The sequence below is a fragment of the Gymnogyps californianus genome, chromosome 2, assembly GCF_018139145.2.
Source record: "Gymnogyps californianus isolate 813 chromosome 2, ASM1813914v2, whole genome shotgun sequence".
Taxonomy (NCBI): domain Eukaryota; kingdom Metazoa; phylum Chordata; class Aves; order Accipitriformes; family Cathartidae; genus Gymnogyps; species Gymnogyps californianus.
Window position 1 is genome coordinate 21810200 of NC_059472.1, and position 24274 is coordinate 21834473.

The following is a 24274-nucleotide window of genomic DNA, read 5'->3' on the forward strand; positions in this document are numbered from 1 at the left end:
GCTAGTACTAAATGTGTTTCTTGCTCAGCTTGTCTTTTTTTTGGGCCACCCTTCTGGACCACTTAATTCTCTCCACATAACAGCAGTAATACCCTCAGTGCATTATCCTTCTCTGGGCTTCATTCCATGGGCCTTGAGGTATGTATGTACCACACTCCCTACTTTTAGGCAGCTAAGTTCAGCATTGGTCTAGCCCCAAGTATTTATAACCAGAAAAGCTTATCTGTGCTGCTCTTCCACATCCACCACAATTGATGTATTGTCACAGACAATTATTAACAGGGATAACAGAATGTAACCTATTAACAGTGCATGTAAATGCACATTTATGCTTTTATGATTCTTCCTTTGAGAAAGAAACTTAAGAGCAGAAAAATAATTGTTGAAAAAATCTTTAGATCTCTGCATGTCTTTGAACCTGTATGGTGTGTGTTTTCTGAAATTAGAAGGTAAAGTTGTATATTTCAATCACATGGTATTTGAGTTGAAAAAATATTTGCATTTGTTTGATTTGATAATCGTCTGTCAGTTCTTATCAATCACACTAACTTCCTTTTCTACCAACTGAACCATCTTCCAAGTAGGATGAGGGACATTATACAAAATATTTAAAGTATTTCCATTCAATGCAGTTTCCTACTATTTTTGTTCAGCATCATCAGTCTGCCTACACAAACTAGGGAAAAAAAAGTGTCATGATACAATAATGTTTACTTCCCTGCTTGTAAAAAGTATCAATGCAAAATAGAGGGTACCACATCTAAGGGGTGTCCACCTAGATCTGCTACGGCTGTAACTTGATCATAGTGACAGAGTACTTTCATAAAGTGGGATTAAAAAAATTTAAAAAGTTAAGTGACTTTTTGCAGGTTGAACTATTTCAAGCATTCACAAACTGGTAAATAAACTATGCTATATTGAATTTGTTTGTCTTGTTCTTACATAAAATGATACAATTATTGTCTGGATTTTGACTTTTAATATATTTACAACCTGGCTGGTAACGCTTCTCTACATGCTCAGGGGAAAATGTTTCTAAAGGAGATAGGCACTTGTGGTCAGACAGACCTGCCTCGACCTCTGATTCCTGAACTCCAGTACGCTTGTTTTCTTCATCTCCTGCTGCATTTATATAAGCAATGTATGACAGGGGGAAAAAAGCAAGACAAAAACATGCATGTGTTGTTACAAGCTGTTCAAATAAAAGATAAACATCAAACAAAGGACATTCACAATAACATACAAACCCTCATTCTGTGGCATAAATTATTTTTTGAGTGAATCAAAGATTAAATAAATCCTTGTGTTATTTTTCATTAATATCTCTGGTTTATTCCAATGAGATCCTTCTGCAAGTAATGATGGTCATATGCAGCCCTTAATATCCCTTGTTGCCAATCTCTTATTAAATTATTGAAGCACTGGAAAGCAGACAATAAGTACCAAAGCAAAGAAAGCAGACATAAATTGGTAGATAATTGGTTTAAAAGCATCTTCTGCTTGGTTTTGCTTTAGTTTTTCTAGAAATAAAAGTCCAAGCCTCTATTCTCGAAAAGCATATTTAAAATCGTGTATAAATCGTAAGCAAGTGGGCATACTCAGTACCTTAATAAGTGCAGAAAAAACAATGCAAATGTTTTTCCAGCTTGGAAAAAAAATCCTCAATTTGCCAGATAATATGCTTTTTACCTGGATTTCAGAGTAGTTAGAATTCAGAAAGAAAGACACTTTTCCATCAGTAACTACAGTTGCCTAGAGCATATCTAAATATTAGATAACACTGAAATAGTTGGAAACAATGGTGACAATACGGTTAATGATAAGCAACACAAATATATTTATTTTATGTCATTAATAAAGAACCATAACTTTCTTTTGTGACAAAGCTCATCTAATACCAGAGTAACAACAGTAATGATACAGAAGAGTGTTGAGCTGAATAACTGGTGTACCATATGCCTGCTTTAATTTAAATGTCAGTTATTCATTAAACACTGTTTTGATGTGATGCAATATACTGTAGTTTTCAAGGTTCAGCTTTTGATTACTTATTGATTTTTTGTGTTTTCTGTTCCCAGAATTTTTTCCAGTTCTCTCATTACTTGTATAGGTTTATGTGCAACTAAATAGCTCATTGAATTATTTGACTTCAGGTTTAGCTATCATGTAATAATAATTTAAAAACTACTTGTTCTAACAGGTTATTTTTAATAGGGAGAGAGATTTAGGCTATAATCAAAGCCAATGCAATGGAAACTAATCTCTACATAGATTTCTGCTCTATAATTCTGTGATAAAATCATGACATTTAAATTCCAATTGAAATCATGACATTGAAAATTCCAATTAAAATATTCAGCAGGGACACCATCTATACAGTCAACCTTCTCTCATAGGCAAGAGTGTATAGAAGGTGTGTCAAAGACTTTAAAAAATTGATTCCAGTAGAATTGAACTAAAATGTTTTTGGCATGTTGGTACCCTGAAACATAAATAAACAGCTGTCATGAGCACAGCTGTATGACTCTCTACTCATTTTTCTTTATGCACTTTGTGGTCTCAGACCTAGATGGTAAGACCCTCAACTGGCATAAAGAAAGAGGTGTTTAATTCCTCCTTTTGCCAATCCAAGAGAAAATTATGAACCATTACTTCCCTTGAAAGGTCAGAACCTTTCAAGTAAGCACCCTAGGCCCTGTGTTATAGGTAGCATTTGTTCAAGTTTTTCTACAGAAATTGTACTAATGCAAATAAAATATTTTAATATTCTTCAGAGGCTGAGGACTCTGCCACCTCTCAGGAGAGTAAACTAAGCATCCACAAGTAAAACCCAAACGTATATTTTTGCAAATTCCTAGTTGAAATCAAAAACCCAAGGTAGATTCATGCATTATCCTAAGGCAGCCTCATTACTGATGTTAACTAAGCTATTCTCTTTACTTTCCTGTCAAGCGCACATAATGCAATTTACCCCATGCAAGCATGAAGGCATCTAACATCATACGGTCAGTACCACAGAAATATCCACACAAAAAGGGGTGGGTGCAAAGATATGCACCTTCATTTTTTCGACTGCTGTGTTTGACTAAGTCATCAAGTTCCTAGCCAAGCTGAAGGTAGTCCAAGTTCCTATCCTATATTATACACATGTGATCAATCACCTTTTACAAAACAAACTACCTGTATGCCGTATATTTTTAAAAACCTGTGAAATCACAGCTGATAGAGTAGGATAGAATTACGACCAGTGTGAATACAGGTTCTCTGCAATGGCACTATAATAATCTTTCTCTGTCTCCCGTCAAACTGATAGGGCACTGGAAAACACACAATAAAATTCCTTCTCATTTTGCAAAATCATGTCTCATTTAACAGAGAAATTATGTTCTGAATGAGACAAAACCCCTTAAAATAATCAGCATGTCTTTCTGTCAATAGTATCTGTATTTTCCTAACCATCAGAGTGTCTCAGTAACTTGCACTCCATACCGCATGAGTTGCAACAACAATACAATTGACAGTATAGATATTTTCTTTTTAAAGATTTGAAATTGTATCTGAGAGACATAAAAACTGGAGTTATGGCTGATAGCTATCCCTGATTAAATGTAATCAACTACCCCTGTTAATACCACTCATAGATAATTTTATTCTGGAATAAGATCACCCATACCTGAAGTTAAGAGGGGACAGTTAATCAGCATTAATGTCAGCTTTAACAGCCTCTGAAATAACTTTCTCAAGACACAAGATTATTATGAGATCATGTAATTAAAGTCTGTACCATAGAGCATAAATAGAAGGGCAAATCCTCACTGAGCTCTACTATTTGCTGAATTTCTGAGCACTTCATTTTTATACTCAAAGGTTTTATTACATTTGTTTGGCCTGACATAATTTTCTAGTTTTTATGGTTGGGTGGATGGTTGGGGTTTTTTTTGTAGAGATGAAAAAAGAAAGGGCTATGTTTATTTTTAAAAGGAAAAGGAAAAATCTGTATTTGGAAAAAATACTCTCTCTCTGATTAGTAATTAACAACAAACTGAAAGGGCTAATACTGAATACTTTCAAGAGCACTTTGTGGCGTTTCATTTTAATTAGCAGCAAGCAGTCATTGAGTTCATCCTTCTACCAAGGCGAGTAAGAACAAAGGAATATATTATATCCACATATAAATGAAAAAAAATCTTGTTAACCCTTAAGAACTATAAATATTCCAGCATTCACTTATTGTCTATAGTGCTCATAATACAGAACATTTAAGAGTACATAACAATTTCATTGCTAAAAACAAGTTCAATTTAATACTATTGTTTTTCTACAAATGTTCATTAGAAACAAGGTATCTCTAGCTCTAGCATAATTTAAAAATATACAAGCAAAAGTTCTGCTAAAAAAAAAAGTCTTCTGGTATTTCAGTAGTGAAAATCTGGTAAAACCTGAAGTGGTCCCAGACTTCTTTTCAGAACTATTTTCCAGCCATCTAACATGAAAATATACTAAACTAACAAAGTCTAAAACAAAAGCCAAACTGCCTAGATGCTTATGGTATATTCTGGCTAGATAAGATTATGACATGCATTTCAGAGGAACCCAGTCTTTCTTCTGAACAGGTAACTCTGATACCGGCAGCAACACAGCTTTGGGAAGCCAAGGAATTAGCCAAAATGTCATGACCATAAAAGACTGTAAATGCAACATAGGTAATGATATTTGTATGTTCTCCTACTGAGCATGTGGGACACTGAGAAGAAGATATATAGGTCAATACACTACTGTTAGGAATGGTCCTTCATAGCTACTCACAGACAGATTTCTTAAAAACAAACTTTTCTGGCTATTTCAGAATTTTGAAATACATTATTATGGGGAAACCTAGATGTCCTGGAGCAAAAACCTGCAACCACATAACACAGTTCACTGAACTAAATCTACCCCAAATCAATGTCTTTTAATTCTGATCCTAATCTGGAAAGCAGTTACCCAGAGGGTTTTTTTCCTGTAGCTTCCTGCCCTTCCAGTTCTAGTCACACAGCCATAAGTACACTATATTCCACATTATACTGAGTGCTGTACTATAACAAAAAATCTCCCCAACTGCAAATTACTCCTTTATTTCTACTTGAGTCCCTGCGTTTCTACTACATTTCAAGAAATAGTATGCAGTTTCAACCCTGTAACAAATACAGATTATTCAAATGTATACAGACTGAATGACACTACTGTAGGAGTTACAAACAGTGAAGTTTTTCTTTTTCTCTTTTACAAAACTGAGATGACTTTAAATTCCTTTTTGTCTATAATGTATTTTTTACTAACTCTTTTCTTCAGTATGGTTTTAATTTAATCTGGTCATCAATAAAAACCTTGATTTCAAAATACAGAAACGTTAACCTTCACAGCATGTTTCCATGCAATATAAAATCCCCTCTCTCATTTAAGTCAAGTATATGCTTCTATAAGAACAGAAAGGACCACTCTGTGACAACGACATTTTCTGGTAAGGTCATATAGTCTTCCCAACAACAGACAACTGTTTTGATTAGCACCAACAGACAACTGTTTTGATTATCACCAGGACATATAATAACACACAAAAATCTACTCAAATGTCTATAAAGTTTTCAGGTTTACTTGCTGCTTTATTTGTTAAATAATAACATAAACCCCTTCTACTATAGTCAGCATTTTTTATTCTACTGAATTTCAGTTTTTATCACTGATATTTCATTTGCTTAAAATAACTTTTTGTAAAATTCAATTCTCCACAGTAAAAAAACGCTATTAATCATAATTACATTCTGTCACTGACAGAAGTTAGGTAATCTGCTGTTCTTGTAGAGCGTTATTCCTTTTAAAGAAAATGATGATTCCACTTAAACAAAAGGATTAGAAAATCCTAAAGAAGGATAGAAAAAGCTTCAAAGTAGAACTATATTGTTATTAGAATATGAGCTCTTAATTTGTGACAGAAAATTATATAGAATACTGTGTGAAAGCTGTATCTATGGATTATGTTTTTAACTACAGTGTTTACCACATTTATATGTGTAAAATTCAACATGAAATGTGTCTAGTTACTGTATTTTGAGTCACTGATGATGCTTTGATTGTATATTAAAACTCCAATATCTGCGGATTTGGCAATTTTCCATAACCCAGATTTTCCAAAAGACTACTTTAGACAGAGGTACAGGAAAATATGACTCAGTCTTCAAGTAAAAACAGAGTTCCTCAAGTCCCAGCAGTACTTACCAGAGCAAACAATTCTAGCACTCCTATAAAAAATAATTATTTTATTGTATTTATTATATTTCTTTCTATAGAACCTATGATGTAAGTAAGACTGCTACCCTCTCTAATCAAACACAGTAAAAATATGCAGTACTTCACAACTGCTGCCCTAAAGAGCTCACAGTCTAAATAGATATACTAAGCAAAGAGCAGGGAAGAGTGGTAAAACATGAAAGCATATACAGCAATGACAGCAAACATCATGTGATTAGATGTGATTATTTCCTGCCATATCTAGACTGTATTTCATATAAGCATTTCACAACACATAAGATGACAAAGAAATGAATATACTAGGGTGATGATCTGAGAAAACAGGGTTTTCTTTTCATGAATTTTTGCTTCCAAAATGGAAATAAACACTGTAAACATTGTAAATACTAAATTAAAAAGTCTGATGAGACAGATACAGTAATATCACATATAGACCCTCAGTGGTATAACCAAGGACTGCAATTGATATCTTGTGGCTTGCTATTAAGCAAATTAAATGGTTTTAATGGTATAAAATATAAGGCAATATAATTTTAAGCAAAAGTATTATAACTTTTTGAAAGACTACCTTGATTCAATTAATTTTTGCTCCTATATTATTTGAAAATTACCTAGTAATTCAGCAACTGTATAACATTATAACATATTTGCAATAAAAAACATTGTTTTGATTAAACTCATGGCTAACATTAAACATGTCAAATAGCCTCAAATGCTTAAATCTAAATATATGCTTGAAGTGCTAATCCTGAAAAGGTATGTACATACATAGGTTAACTGAAATACTCTTATTTGCTGCAGTGTAAATCCTTGGTATTTAAAAATTGGTACATGTTTAGGTACTTTTCTAGTGATGATCGTATTTAGATAGTATTATTTATACTGTCTTTTTTTCATGTAGAACCCTGTACAATTTATGAGCCACAGGTCTGAATATAAAAAAGACTAAATAATTATGACAATAATTCTGACTATGTCTGCGCAATCAAGTAACATCAATTGCAGTTGGGTTTATTTTTCCCTATATAGCCTCTCAAAAAGGCTTTCAGGTGAAAAACAAACCCTCCTTTATGTACAGACCTTCATAAGATTCTATCTCCTTGTCTCCATTGTCTAGGGAAAGTAACAAAAACAAAACAAACAAACAAAAAAAAGGGAACCAAAGCACAGGGGTTAAAAACAACAGAAGTTTTATAAAAGATACAATATACATGTTACGAAGGATTAAAAAAAAAGGAGTGTATATGGCCATTTAGACTGATTTTGCACAGCACATCTAGTTATCAGAAGTGGAAGGGTGAAAATGTATTTGCCATCAAAAATGTGTTTATATACCTCTGTTTCTAAACATTTTGGAAAATGTCTCCATTGGCCAGTGCTTTTATAAGACATTAAAGATAAGCACAACTACAGTACCAGTAAAACATGAATCATGAAATATCTTGCTGACCTTCCCCATTTTAAAGATTATTACCTCTCTTCTTGCTCTTCCTGTTTCAAGATGCAGAGGTTTTATATTAGCAATCTGTAACACATTCCATGTGAACCCACAAGTGATCAGCTATGCTCCTAAGTCCCAAAAGAGCCAGAGTTTTATCACTAAACAACATACAAAAGATCGTTTCCTGTGCCTGTTGAAGTCAATGACAAAACACCTATTGAGTTCAAAAGGAACAGGATCATGCTAATAGTCCATCTTGGTTCGTGTGTATTGCACTGTTGATGATTATTGTACTGCTGATGACTCATTTCAGTCAAGAATATTGTAAATACTAAAACATAACAGAAGAAAATACAGTACAAAATAAATACTACTATCAAATCCTAATTCTGTACACAAAAACTCAAGACATTTCAACTGTAATGCCAAAAGAAAAATAATAAATGTAATCGACCTTCATGAGCAATTTTGCAACGTCATTAAGGAGAAAACCATACACTTACTTCTCTCCAACGTCCCCTTTGGTGGGAGCTGCGGTAACTGCCTGCCCCTTCGCCCTACTACTGGAGTACTTGATGGACTTGTCTGAACAGACCCAGTTCGAGGATGTGACCTATGAGACACATACCAAAACAAACCATAGCCATTAAATGACAAATTCATCCTTAAATACCATCAAGAACTGCTAACATGACTAAGCAGGCTTTAGATCACTTGGGACACTTGCAGTCCCATAGTGAAACTATTATCTCTTTTCAGAAAAAGACCTGATTAAAAAGAGAAATCTCTCTGTGAAAAAGAAGGAAAGAAAGCCAAACTAAGGACATCCATAAGATGCTTGTTTGCACAGTCAAGCCAGAAAATGTATTGTGTGTATATTCATGTGCATATGGATTTAATACCCACATACACATAAAATCATCCACAAGTCAAATTCAACAATCTTTACTCAGCTTGTATTTGGTTAAATTACCATTGAGTGGCAATGAGATTACAGGGATTTGTCTAAACAAAGTAATAAACTGAGAAAAGACACTGATATTTGACTCTAACTCTCACTGGGGATTTGATGTTACTAACTCTAACTTTCAGAAAACAAAAGATTGTATTCTGCAGTTCTAAAATAAGGAGAGGCTTTACTGAACATCAACTAGACCAAAATGTACTCATCTTTTTATTGTATTATGTTTATTTAAGCTAAGAGTAATGTATAGAAATCTTCAAAATGTCAATCAGTAAAGTATAGCACTCAAACAGGAACAATACAGACTATGGCACAGTAAAATGTAGTCAGAGAAAATGGTGGTTAAAATGGTAATTAATAAACAAAGTAAGTACAGTCCATTTAAAGAAACTTTAAAAAAAAAAGAAGTTTCATTTGATGTTGTTATGATGGCTGTTCCATAAGCGATGTCTGATGAACACAAACAATTTCTCATACTGTAAGAGAAGAGTATGATAGTTATGAGGTGCTTTATGTGGGAAACCATCCAGGATTCCTGATAAATGAGAAATCACAAACAAATGTAGTTAAATACTGTTAGCAAACAATTTGCAATGGCAGCCACACCATTATATCCAGAGTTGAATATAAATAGTGTGTTGGCACTGAAAGGGTTAGTATCTATTGCTACTAGTGATCAGCTAAGGATGAGGCGATACCAATTAGCTACTGGGAAAATAAAATGGTGAGCTGGTGGGGCAGAAGGGGATTAGTCTGATTGATTTGTCTGTTTCACCTCGGTAAGGCAGGTGAAGGAGGGGCAGATCTTCCAGTCATTAATGAAGGCATCGACCTGATGAGGTTTGAGTCAGGACGCTCTGTGGATCGGGAGCGGGAGTTGGTCCGCTCTAGCATAGGACGTTGCTCTGTTGATCTGGATCTTTGATATGGCTGTCTATCTGCTGCTTCACAATTCCTGTAATGTTAGTCAAAAAGCAGCTCAGTTGACCTTTGACTTTTCTATTAATTATAAAATATGCTGCATGATACTGGTTTGGAGCAAATCATTTTGTTATGTACATTTTTTTGGAGGGGTAAATCTTCTGAATTCGCTTCTTGATAACATACAGGTTTTTTATACATGTATGATTTGGCTTGCTCCGTAGTCTTGATAAATGGGCTGAAATGTTCCAATGTCTCAGTAATGACTATCCATGCAATAGTCTGTTTCCTGACAATTTGTAGGTAAAAATATTGTTATTTTGATAATTAATACATCAACCTTGAAGGAAAAGAACAGCTGACATAATACTAAGTCTCACTAAATCTAAGGACTCATTTAATTGTACAGTTTAATTGAGCATTTTTACTCACATGACTAGATTTTTACAGACTGCATTATCTTTAGAGGTAGTACTCTTATTCCAGATGTTATAATTACCATGTAGCACTGTTAACTATTATTAGACTCACGATGTCTGTCAAAATATAGGCTAGGCTATAGTGATGGATTCAGACACGGCGCTCGGGCTGTAGTCAGATGAAAATCTACAACATCATTAGTACTTGCAGAGGTTCCACCAACTAGACAAAGTTTGGTTTGTAAAAAAAAAAAATCTTCTAACCCACAGCCTAAAGAACTGTGCAAAAACAGCAATGGAAAAAGCTACCATTAGAGATGCAACAGGGAGAAATTAGACTGAGTAAAAGAATTTTTGATCAAGCAGTCTGATCTTCTACTATCTTAGGCAATTAATCATGCCATTACTTTCAGAAATTAATCAAGCCTCACCTTTTTTCACAATGTAATTTGTCTGTTTACAAGTAGTAATATTTGCTAGCAATATCCCAAAATACATAAAATCAAGGTAATTTTAAAAGTAAAATCCGTACCCTGATGGAGCTACTTATTAAATTCACACTCCTCCCAGCTCTCCTTGAGTAACTGAACAGCTATAGAATACAAATGGGGAACATGTACCCTTCAGGACTTTTCCTTGAGCGAAGTCATGCATTTTACAGTGAAGTCAGTTAATATAAAGAGTGACTGGATGGTGATTAAGTGTAATAAGAAGCCAAATTTTAATTAGCACCAAAAAAGAGAGACAAATCACAGCCTTATTATGAAGAGTCTTATGTTATTAACAGCATTTTATTTCTAAAAACCATATTGAGATAAAGTGTCGTTGTCTCTAGGGTGGCTAACTTTGCTGAATGGGCTGATAAAAGATTCATTAAAATGAATGTCTCTTCAGGCCTTCCATGAAGTAATAATCGGACTCCTAGAGCATACGAAGGAATTGCCACAGACAGGTTCAGAATAATACCATTCACCATGAACCTACATCTATAAGCTCCTAACAAGCAAACACACCACACTGAGACACATAATGGTAATCATAAGCTGAGGCACTAAAGATTGGAGGAAAAGCACAATGAGCCTGGCACAAAACCACAACAAATTTACCTCACTTCTTCTTCTATCAGTTCTGTTTCTGAATGGGAAGCTTCATCAGCAAAAACATCCACTGTCTCGCTTCTTTTACATTGTGGATAGACAAAGAAACACAACCTCAGCTTTGATATGAATGTTGGTTAGTTTGGGTAACTGTTTAAGAGAGGTTTCAGTGCTATGGAAGGCAAGAAAGGTGTCAGCCATCTGCATGGTGGTTAAAAAAATGACCATGGGAATAAATTCTTAGACTACAGGAATAAATTCCAGGAAAAAATATTCCTAAATTCAACAAAATTACAAAAGAGAATATGAGCAAGGTCCAGACAACCCACCCCTACCTTGTTTACCCAAATATTTAAGAAAATTAGTGAGCCCACAGAGACTTTCTTCTTTGGGTCTGTCACACACAGAAAGCTAGAACAAGCCTTCTCCTGCCAGTAAGTGGGGGACTGCTGGAGTACACAGCAGCAGGGACTGGGCAATATGGCGAGAGGTATCATTCCATTTTCTATTTCTCTCTCCTTCCAACAGCCAGTAGGTCGTACAGAGGAACAGATGAGTAGCAACCACATGATTCTCATAAACACTTCATGAGAAGTTAAGCCTCTTTCACTTGTTACTCCTAAGGCCTCATTCTCTTTAGCTGTAGTATAAAAAGTATTTTTTAGGATGTTAGGGATCTGACCCGTTGCCTGTATTAGAAGGCAGGGAGGCATTTTTACCATTAGGATCAATACTAATGGCTTAGTGGGCAGGTTTTGTATTCTGCAGAGCATCATGGAGCCACTATAGCTAACCTCTGTGCTAACAGAGAAAGACCTCAGAAATTTCATATTCAATAGCTAATACAAATATTCAGTTTGCTACAATTTGCAGCTGGCATTTACTTCAAGTGGAAAAACAATGAAGAGTTCCCAGAAGTGAAGGAGAACACGGATTTTGGCAGTGAATTTTTTGCTTTTAGATGAAGCTTTGGCACTGCTGTTGTTTTGTAGACTGAAGGATTTGAAGACTAAGTGGAATCCTGAGGTGAAACTGAGTTGTTACCCTCAAGTTACAGGCTATGTGCTGCAAACCTCTCACTACCCACAGCAGCAAATGGAGGGGTATTAAAGCATACTGACAGTCTTCCACTTGAAAGCTTCACTGTGTGGTTTTAGCTCATACACATATAAAGAACAATTCAACAGACAGTTTTACTGTCTGTTCTTTGTCCTCACTTTTTTTTTTGTCCTTTTAACAGTAAACACGTGTGCTATATGATCCAGATCTTCAGAAATGAACTGTACAGAAAAAAATATCACTCCAATAACCTCCTTGGGCAGTGAAGCTCCTCACCTACCACAGTATACAATTATGCATTAATACCACAATCCAGCCATAAGCATGGAGGGGGAGTTTTTAAAACACCTCAGTGAAATAGAAACAGTTCATAACTTTTCAGATAACATTCTTGAGGGCTTATGCTCCCAATCTATACAGATGAAAATTTCCTCTTTTCTCGTTATAATTCATATCATATGAATTACTGATTTTTAAAGAGGGAAATATAGTAGTCTAAGTTAAAGTATTCAACATTCATATAGTATTTTAATGTATGCTAGAGCTGTTTATCTTTGCTAACAGACTTTTCATTATAAAAAATACAGTTAATGAAATATCAGATAGTGACCTCCTCCATTTAGTATTGCCTGTCATAGCATCCTTCTACCTTTGCTAAGGAAAACATGCATGGCAGGTGGCTTATTCCCCTGTCAAAGTCTGCAAGACTTGTGAGCATAACTCTCCCCTACACTGAGGAAAGAATACAGCAGTAAGTGTTTGCTTCTTAACAAAGCACACCTATCACTCTGAAACTGTTTGAGCTCTGAAGCCACCATGCAGAAAGCTCTGTGAGTGTTCACAATCTAATTTTATATTCCAAACCCATCAAAAATTAGAATTAGAATCCCATACTATTTAGGTACCACTGTAAATTCTAGTAACTACAGTATCTAACCAAAGGTGCTACAACATTTTGTTTTAACTACTGATTTATCTGCATTGTTCTATATTCATGTTCAGGAAATTTCAAAAGTTAACTCTTTTCCCAATGCAGAAAATAACCATTTCTAATTTTTAATTTTTCAGATTTGTTACTTTTCTTAACAAATAAAAAGGAGAATTTTCAACAAATCAATACATTCATTGATCTAAACTTATGTATAGAGAAAGCCTTATAAAAGATGAACATTTTTCAACAGTAAGCAACCGTAACAGCTTACAACACAAATAAAAGTTATTTTTTCCCCAAAATAACTGAAAGCAGTTTATTTGAAAGCCCATGTTAAATTCTTTTGCTGTGTGCAAGACTAAAAAAGCAAGCTATGAGATCATGCCAATCACAATTTTAGTACTAGGTTGTTCTTGTAACAAAAAACTGAAGAAATAAAAATAGAATTGCTGTAGGATTACAGTACACTACAATTCAACTCCTAGTGCATCTTTTTTCATCTAGAAACACTGAGCACGGAACAAGAAAAATACAGCGATACATTTTCTAATTATGATAATTATGATAATTTCAAACTCCAGCTAATATACAATGGTAATACCTGTCAGTGTCTGTGGATGGCTGCTGTATTTCAATCCTTGGACATGTTACTCTTCTACTAGCTATAGGAACTTTGCTGTTTAGTCACAGACACAAGATCCTCTGTTAGCATAACACAGATAAGCATGTCTACAAACAACTGAGATTTCTAGTACAAGCAAACTTAAATTTGAGTCATAAGTATTGTAATGGAAAATGGGAAAATGGGAAGAAGCAGTATACTGCCAAATATCTAGATAAACTAGTGACTGGATATCTCATCAAATCATTCATCTATACCTATAAAGAAACTTAATATAAAATTATGTGCTGCTATAGTTTTTAAAAGCCAGGAACGTAATGCTTTTAGATACTCTTGCAAAATAAACAAAAATAGGAAGCAAAGGAAGATATTTTTGTTGCAATAATATTCTATCATGCTTTATATATACGTAGAATATATATCTGCACACATATATGCACACACTCATATGATCTATTCACATGCACATTACACTGTGGTGTATGTGATAACTACAGGTATATCTACGTGACAGTCACAGGCTTGACTAAACTGTAACATGCCACTATCTGAACTACTTTTCTACTAGCTAATTCAGCTAAGCAGACAGAGAACTCAGCTGCGATCCCAGGCACGTTGTGCTCCATACTGCTGTGCACAGGCTGCTACAGCTACAGAAACTCAGTTGCTTACAGCTTGCTTAGGTATCTGTACATGGCATTGCAGTCACTTTGGTGATTCTGTTGTAGACATATCTAATCATGCTAACACATGATGGCATGGTACAATTATAAAAATGCTTAAAGAAAGCACATATGGCTGTATCTGTAGAGATTTACTCTCCAAAATGTTTCATCATTGATAGAATTACTGAGGAATAGCAAAGCCCTCCTTTAAGTGGGAAGTTAGACCAGATAGTTTTTTCAAGGTTCTTTCCAACCGAAATTAGTTTATGACTCTATGGATGCAGTCAGAGGTCTATGCTAGCTATTACAATCAAATATCAATAAAACCAATAAGCAGTGTCAATCCTGGAACAACTAAGACTGAAATGATGTGCTGAAATATTTCATATCCTCTTTATCTGTAAAATCAGACCCAATTAATTTTGTGTATTTTTGAGGAATAGAAAAGCAACTTGTACATTTGAAGGGAAAATAGTAAAAATATGTAAGCAATTTCTTTTTCATAGAAAATATCAACATTAAACAAAAAGAAGTAGTGAATGCTTTTGAGAAAGAGACCTCTTAACTTCCAGTTAACACTATTTGTAACTGCATTCAAATGAAAGCAAACGCAGCAAATGAGCGAATAATCATACTAATTTCACTTAACTAGCTAACTTTAACTAGTTTAAGAATCAGTTTCCAGTATTTTACTCAAAGGTAATTTCTCAAAAAATGAACCTTGCAGGCTACCATTTCCTTACACAGAGGTGAACCAATGAATGCAAGCAACATATATGTTGCCTTATGTCTTACCAATTAATTTAGCTTGCACCAACTTTATCATATCAACATTTATTCATATTTTTATTCTGTGCCTACAATATGAAATGTTTGGAGGTATTCCTTCACTACTAATTTAGAAGTCTGAGAGACTTAGGCAGATTTTTGCTATAAAGTAATATGTTAAGTGTTTGATTTTACATTATTGTTTCTGGTACTTGTAACATACATTTTCATTTATATAGCCAGTTGCCTTGTATAGTACCTTGTATTTTGCCAACTACTTCCAACTTTCAGCATCTTTAACATAGACCCTCAAATGACACATATTAAAGAATCACACTGCAGGAACACATATGTCTATCTTCATGAGATAACTCACTGAAGATCATGATAAAACTGATTAGCATTCAAAAGCTGGGAACTCAAAAGTCTCAAAGAAGAGAGCTGAAATCCTCTCACTCCCCTCAGCTCAATTTTATAACTGAATATACTGCTGCAATTCTCTCCAAGACAATAATCTAAATTTTAATAAAAACATTAGAAATATTCCAAAGTGTGTTCAGCTTTATTTTATAACTTTATTACACATTTTTTCCCATTTCAGAACATAATATTTCACCCACTCAACTTGAATGTTGTATCATAATGTATGAGCAATGACAGGAACATTCAGGGGTTTTAATGAACATGTATTTCATGACTGAAGAGTAAGTAGTATATAAGACAATGCATAGAGAAGCTTGAGAGAGAAGCAATGAGAGAGAAGCATTTCCTAGTAGGGCTTGAATGTTCAAATGCAGTTCAGCAGAGCACTTATAGACTAATCAAGTGAATTAGTTGTAGGCTTAAAATTAAGCATGTACCTAAATATGCCTTTGTACAGTGCAGTACTAAATGCAAAATTTGAAAAGTACTTGGTTCTTGGTGGGTTTTGTGGGATTTTTTTTCCTCAGATCTTAAATATAACTTTATTTGTACACGGCACACTGTATTTAGTTGGCCTCTTTTTTTCCAGTAACATTTTAAAAGACCAATAATATGGCAGACATTTAATTAGTAAATTATCACAAACAGGCCTTAATACTGCAAATATGTGTTTATCTGTCTTCTTAACTTTTGGCAACAGACCTGTAATTCTGACCTCACTGAAGTCAACAAGAGTTCTGTCACTTGATGAGGCCAGGATTTCAATCAGATCATTCCAACATAAGCAGTTATGTAAGACTTTATTATCTTTTAAGCTCTTAAATTACAAATGAGCAAAATAGCATATTGTTTCTGTTAAAGGCATTCTGTAAATCCATTGATCTTAACAGAATCTGATCCATTTCAGTAGTCTTCATTCTATTAAAGTATGTTCTATGCCTTACGGTCTACCTAAAAGTCATATTGGTTCACAACAAATGGTCTTATCTTTTATTTCTTTTTCCACAGCTTTTTGGAGCTAAATTTAAATGCGGACAGAGAGTACTAACAAATAAGTTCCTTTTTCAAGTTACAAATCTGGGTTTTTTCCCCTGATATTTACCTACATTAGCATCCATGCAGTACTAAATCTAAGACAAGTGAAGTAAACCAGAACTATTTAATGTGACTATCATCAAAAGCAAATACAAAAGCTTTGTTTACACTAAGTACGTTCCAGCCTTCTTCAAATGCTGTTCATTTTCAGTATGCTTATGCACTTTCCCAGGAAGAACTAATAAGCATGGCCCTTGCCATAAGCACAAATTAAGTGTATACTTCAAACACTTAAAATTGAAGAGCCAGCAAACAGTGGCACTCTGGTTCAAAAAGCTAGGGAAGAAATATGGTCTCAAGTAAGTCTCTGTGGCTGCAATAATGTTGAGCCAAAAGACCCTTACAAACCTCTCCTCTCTAGAGAAAAGAGAAACTTGCATTAAAATACTGAAGGATTAATTCTGGTTTTTACCAGATTTTTTTAGTTTCATGTCGACAAAGTCACGTATGTTCTCCTTCAGTCTCTGAATTCCTTAAACAGGATTCCTGTTTTAGTCAACATATACAGGAAAAATATGAATCACAATTTTATTTAAATAGCCTTAGGACTGCAGATGAACTGTGACTAATCTCTTCTATATATATATCTTTTGTTTTCAATATGTAGTATCATTTTATACGGTTTGTTACATTCAACTGAGTATAGTCTAATAACCTTCCAGTGATCTGTTTTAGGTACATAACTATTTCTCCAGAGAGATATATTGACTTGTATTATCACAAAAGAATAAATAGAAACACAAAATTCAAAGTGTGGTCAGTAATTAATTTACTAATAAGTAATTAATTCAATATTCATGCACAATTTACATGTTGTTAAGTATTTGTATGCACAAAATTATAGCATTTGAGACACCAATGTATAACGTTACTTTGTATAATTTCACAACAAATATTTTTGAGATACAGTTTTGTAACTCTTAGTCTTCATCAAGGAAAAGTTCCCAGTAACTCTGTGGGAGTTTCACTTAAGAACGTCAGGATTTACCAGTATTTTGGACCCATATCATATGTTTGTTTGTTTTAGTCAGCCAAAATATGCCACCGGCATAGTCCAGCTCCTACTTACAAGATACGGAATGGCAGAAAGAAGCAAGCTCTGTGCACATTCACAAAGGAAGTAAGTAAAAATAAAGAAGAAAAATGTTGCAAGAGCAAGAAGAAAATGAAGGAGAAGCAGTAAAGTCAAAGAACTAATAGCGAGGAAAATCTGTGTGCTCCCTTGATCAGGAGCCAACTGCAGCTGGGAAGAACTGAAGGTACACAGCACTTTGCATGGCTTATGCATCAATCACACAGGAAGATAGGTTAGGCAGTTAGAACTGGGATTATTTCTAAAAATAAAAAGTATTAGGTCTCAAAGACACATTCCCCAACACTGTGAATGTAGGCAGGTATTATCAGTCAAAAACCCCTTTTTCATTAAAGCAGCCCTTAACAGTGAGAACATGTTTTAAAAATAATTCAAACATAATTAATGTTCTTTTTCTATTTGTAACTCAATAAAACAGCTTAATCTTGGAAAAAAGACTAGCACATAAATGTGCCTTAGTCCTGAGTCAAGAAAGAAAGACAGCAAGAAACATACACTTATTAGGAATAACTTTGGTACAATTATAAATGAACTCTTATTATAAAGATTAGAAATACATTTTAGCTGTATCTGTAACATTACAGTCTTTACTTACCCATAATTTTCAGCTGAACCATTGACTACATGATCTGCCCATGAACTTGCACCATTGTACCACCTTTACAACGTAGTTAAAATAAAGAAATGTTATAAAGAAACGTATGTATTATTAATAACACTCTAATTCATATGACATGACCACTTCTCAATAAAATGGGAAGCTTTCCAAGTCTTTCCAAATAATTTTGTACATTTCTTATTTTCTCTCAGGTATGAAGAAAACCATATCTTTTAAAATTAAAAACTAAGCAAATTACGTTTAATTTTTCCTGATATAATTCTTAATATATTTCACCCTTATTCTTTTCAGCAGTTTAGCTATGACTTTCAGTTCCATAAAGACTAACTGATCCCTTATCTTTTCTTACACAAAAGTCTTCATGTTTTCAATGGCTATTGAGTTTGTGGAATAATTAAAAAGTAATTGTGGAGCTATAACATTAACAAAAATAACATTCTATGTAGCAATAGTTTTAAATATTGCTTTTAACTTCAAATATCTAACTTTTTCAAATTTATTATTTTTTCTATTTGCTAAGGTGGTTGGTTTTTACAGTTATTTAAGAAGCAGAAGAAAACTCACTTCACTTAGATCAAACAATGAAAACTAATTAAATTTTATACTTGCATTATTCTTCTAGGTACTGAACATGGGCTACCTAAATGTTTGCAGCATCATTTCAGCAAATCAGTTGAAAACAACATAAAACACATGTAGAAATATTTTATCTTAAGCAGAACCATTGAGAAATAACAGAACAAAAAAGCTGCTTTCATTTCAGAAAGCAGGGGATAAACTGTTTATGTGCCATTACTCGACTATATTAAGAGTATATACAAATCATCTAACTCCAACATAAGGAGTTTCAACTGGATCTCTGGAGTTCCATATTTTCAGGATCTTGGGTGGGTAAAGCCTTGGAACTGCAAAAGTCCCACTATTCAATGATTTCCACATGACAGTGAGTGAGAAGCAAGGCAGGGATTTTCAGAAAAAATTGAGGGACCACCATATTATCAACTTGGATATAAATCTTCCTTTGTCCATACTGAAAATCCTAGCCAAAGTCTGCAAGATGAACTTTTCAATGGCTTGAATACACTTATCCAAGGGTTTTCATGAATCTGTTCCTGGGAATCACAGCAGTATTTTTCGCATGACTCCATTTTTTTCCAAACTTCTCAGATTTCAGAATCTGAGGTTTTGCAATATGTTTACAAACTAAATAACCCCATACCTCCTGGTCATTATGTTGAGGGAAGACAGTATGGAGTGCACTATATGTGAATGTCACTCAGCTGCTCTTATTTCTGTTATATCAAATTGGATGGTATGGGGAATGGCATATTTTTTGCACGGTTTGTAGCCAGATCAATGACTGGATGAAAGTTATTTTAGTTTAATCTAATTTAGTTTTAGATTAGATTTAGATTTAGTTCAGTCTAAATTAGAATACAGCTGGAGAATGACAGGTGTATCTTTACACTCTCTCTGATCACCCGTATCCTTAAAACTGAAGCCAGTCTCTCCAGTTAGCCAGTATTTTAAGTAAGATTCTTCTGTAAAAGTACTGTATTACAGACACCATAAATACATAAGCATGGTTTTAAAATTGCAGTGCACTTTTTATTTTTTGTTAAATATGACTGTATTTATTCATAGCGATCAAATAAAAACAGAATTTCTTGCTATTAGTTAGAAAATAATCCCTGCTTTACCTCCTCCCGTACTGTAGACAAAAATCAGACAGTGACTTAAAAATGGACAGAGAAATATAAAAGATGTCATTGTACAAAGGGAGAGGAACATGAACTTGCTTCTTTCTTCAGATTTCCTTCTTTTTGGACTTTGCCTAGCTCTTTAAACAAGAAATGCCGTTATCAAATAACTATTTCCAGAGACACTCCAAAAGTTTTCAGTTCACACGTCAGATTTTAGTTATATTATGTTCACTGTGATACACTATATGCATATCAACATTTAGGAAGAACAATAGTACTTTTGGTCCTAGCACAGCAAGTACCCAAAATCAATTTGAAGGCATTCAGTTAGTCCTTTTTTAAGTCAATGTGGGCAGTAACATGTCAAAAGCTGAGGACCTTCTTAAGTGACTCAGGTTATTAAAAGAATGAAACTGAGGATTCTAAATTGTCCTGTAATCACTCCTAGTGACTGAAAAGGTTAGCCATTAGAAATATGCTGCAGTTAAGTGGGGAAAAAACCTTCAGTTGTACCTAGCTCCTCTGTACCATCCAGTTTTCCTCCCACATCTAATGAATAAAAAATTTTTCAAGTTAAGAATTATGCTTAAAAAAAAATCCAAAGTCAAGTTAATGGAGGGCTAAAAGAAAACGAGGTACTTAAAATTATGGAGATTAGTTGTTCTGTATTTAGAGAAATGCTGCATAAAGTGCACTGTAAATTTAAATATCATTAATCTAGGCCAATTAAAAATTTTAGACTACACTTCAGAAAAAATGTATTACTCAACTTTATCTATTTTTACTATGTAAATTAAAATACCTTTCAGGAGTATAGGTTGTGTCGTCATAATATGAATTAGGCACTCTTCTCTCCTGCCTAGTCCTCCTGAATATGGAATAAACAGCACAGATATTTCAGACATTTTAAAGGGTGCTTCTTTCATAATGTTTTCCATCACTGTATTATTAAGATAGTGATGAATATAGAGCACATTTATCTACAGTTCAGCAGTATATTCTGAACGTATATTTTCATATATATGTCACTTTAAACTTGTACTTTCAAATTATATTCAGAAATAATTAACAACATATTAAGAACACTTGATCAATGCACACATATTTCATAGGAGTGAAAAGTTACATCAATAGGAAAACAGTATTTGAGCAACTCAGAAATTTCAGCAAAAATAGGATATGGATGTTAGAAAATTTCTGACTGGTAAAATGAAAGTCAGAAAACAAAATGGAAGCAAAATTTTGTTTCCTTAAGTGAAGCAACAGAAATTCTGCCTGGAAAAAACCTCACATCCTGCACAAAATGTGCACAAACCAGCTTTTATTGACTTCTAAACACTACCCTCAAAGGCTAAGTGAAAAAAATGAAAACAGCACATAGTCTGGTGTTCTCAGTGACTAAGCTGAGCTCTGAGATTGGTAAGCTGAGAAAGAACTTCATACAGTGAGGTTTTCAGCAGATTTTTACTTGGGAAGAACTGCTAATATTTTAATTTTAAAAACAATTGGGATAAAAATCTTGAGAACATTACTCCGTCATTGAGATCATGTGTGTGTCAGCCAATTTAAAATGGGTGACTGTCAAATTATGAACTAGCCTGTATAATTCTAGAGCATTGTGAATTGGGGGATATAAATAAAAGCATAAGTAAAGCTCTACATGTCCAGCCATGATGTCTTACATATGTTCAATCTGAGTAGCTGCAGCAGTGTGAACTGATACCAGCTAGTGCTACCATGCTGACTATCACATTAGAGAGTCAAGGAAAATTGGAGTGGGGTACTGAGCAGCAGGGTGTTCTTGAGAAAGCCCCGGGTCCAAAGGGCCCTGAAGTCACTGAAGCTGCACATGTGCCTATTGTCTTAGGCATATGCTGGAGTAAGTATCTTGTCAATGCCGCCTCCGTTTCTTTTGGGAGGGAAAGAGTTCGACTTCTTCAAAAGAGGGTAACTATCACGAAGACAAAATGACAAGTACCGTAGCCTAAGAATGAACTCAGAAATTAAGGTTTTTGATAATGTAAATGTGCCCTAGAATTAATGAACTAAAGACTATCAAATCTGATAAACAGTAACTGAAACAAACTTCAGCAGAGAAAACATGAAAGAGAACCAAGTAGTCACTCTGTGGGGAAAGAAAAGAAAAAACTTCTAGAAGACACCACAAGAGTTAATGGGCTGGCTGTGAATTACTACAAGATAAGCAATGAAAGAAGCCATGAATAACAAAGAAGGCAAGTAATTTTGACTGATGTATCTGTACGACATGTTTGCTTGCAGGACACCCACACTGGTGGATTCACAGTGACATAAGATACAAAAATCTCTGTCCCAGATGAGAGACTCTTCCCTGAATGCTGGACTGTGCAGAACAATGTTTGCTATTTTGATGAATAGTGGAAACTGGAAAGTTATTTCACATGCTTAATAAAGTGAAAGTAAAAGACAGGAGGAGAGGTGGTTGCTTGAGATCAACCCGACATTGATTAAGCAGATGGAACTAAGAAGATAGGACTAACACCTTGACCTACAAAAATAATGTCATTTAAAGTAAGCATTAAACTGGGAAAAAATGTAAAGATAGAAGAGGAAATATTGTTTAAAAAGTAATTTTTCATATATTTTCAATAAATAAAATAAGGAAAAGGAAATTACTTGGCATTTTTCAATGGATAAGGAGGAACTGGATAAAGATTATGCTTTAAGTGGTCCTTAAATACCTAGAGAACTGCTGTCAGAATATGGAAAGACAAAATGGATGAAAAACTAGGAAAAACGATAGTGGCTATGAGGTACTCAGAGTAGTTCATATCTGGTAAAATGGCTCAAGTAACTTGAACACTAAAGTTACCCACAGGCAGCCTGGATTCAAGAGGACCAGGGAATCCAGGATCAGTTCCTAGGCCCAAGGATTCTCAAGATACTGTTCTAACAGTGAGCCAGAGATATTCCACTTCATGTCGGATTTTCCTTTCTGACCCCAGGAGGAATTAGCTTTAATAGCCTTCTCTTCAGTAAAGCCCTGGAAAAGATTTACTCCATCTCACTGCTTAAATCCCAGCTTTTTATCCTTATGCAGTACTGTCACTTTTGCCCTTTATTTTCATTGATTTTATTTTATTTTTGAGAAATTAATTTCTGTAGAAAGAAAGATTAAGATCTGCAAGTCAAGATCCTCAAACTAAGACAATTTGATAATAGCTGCAACTTTCAGCAATATCTGAAGAGTCACAGATACAACCGGCAACCTGAAACAGGTTCAGATAAACTAATGCAAATGTGAGTATATAACTAAGGCAAAAAACAGTATATAAAAATTAACTATTGAAATAGCATACGTGTGAGCACATTTCATTACATATTTTCAGAAAACAAACCAAAAATCCCTCTCCTTATTAAAGTTTCTACATGCGGACTGAACTATTTATACACTTCCTTTATATTAGGTTTCATGTAAAACAGCATCATTTCAAAACAAATGTTTAACTGAGTTCTAAAGGTTATAACGTCTATTATACTATAGCTTTGGAGAATTTTTAAAAAGCAGTATTTCTTTGGAAGGAATACTTTTATGATACTATAAAAGTTTCAGATTCTATTTTGTTTCTGCATCCAAAAGTAGTTTTACATTTACTAAAAATATGGTTATATATGATCTGAATCCAGAGCAAACCTTAACGAACTTCTCAGAGGAACTCATATCCAGAGGGCAGCCATGAAGTTAATATATCAAGAGTTCTTTAGTTCTTGCTATGGAAAATTTTACATGGCCCCTCTTGTAAAGCAATAGCCATATCAACCATTATATCTGCTATTTGAGATCTGAAGCCACCACTTTCTTTTTATTGGCTCACAGTTTATCAGATTTATATCCTTATTTCTATTCACACACTACCATGTAGACTTGTTCCTGTTTTGCAATATTTCTGAAACTATCATAATCACAGTACTGTACCAGCATGTCTTATTACATCTCTTAAAAGCCACTGTATTTCAAGTATAATTATTTCATAGAAATGATTATGGGCTCAACTTCTCTCTGCCATATATTTCATATATAAATAGGAACTCTGATGTTCTGTAATCACACATAGGTATTGTGAATGTATACAAGTACTCATAAATTACAGAATAAGCACTATACAAATATCTACAACATAAACTTA

The 24274-nt window shown here is 34.2% G+C and overlaps 1 protein-coding gene across 39 annotated transcripts in view; it reads right to left on the reverse strand.

The window, feature by feature from the left end:
• Positions 1-24274, reverse strand: part of RIMS2 (regulating synaptic membrane exocytosis 2) — a 487486-nt gene that overhangs the window by 128011 nt on the left and 335201 nt on the right. For 22 of the 39 annotated variants that reach the window (XM_050891104.1, XM_050891114.1, XM_050891103.1 and 19 more), the window contains 2 exons: positions 9469-9648; positions 8233-8342 (listed from right to left, as the gene is read on the reverse strand). In XM_050891104.1, the coding sequence (XP_050747061.1) occupies positions 8233-8342; positions 9469-9648 (290 nt within the window). Of the gene's footprint in view, positions 1-1068; positions 1123-7368; positions 7402-8232; positions 8343-9468; positions 9649-11139; positions 11212-13721; positions 13797-18381; positions 18445-20910; positions 20977-24274 lie in introns of all 39 variants that reach the window. The other 17 variants (XM_050891109.1, XM_050891120.1, XM_050891121.1 and 14 more) reach the window with 5 other exon arrangements.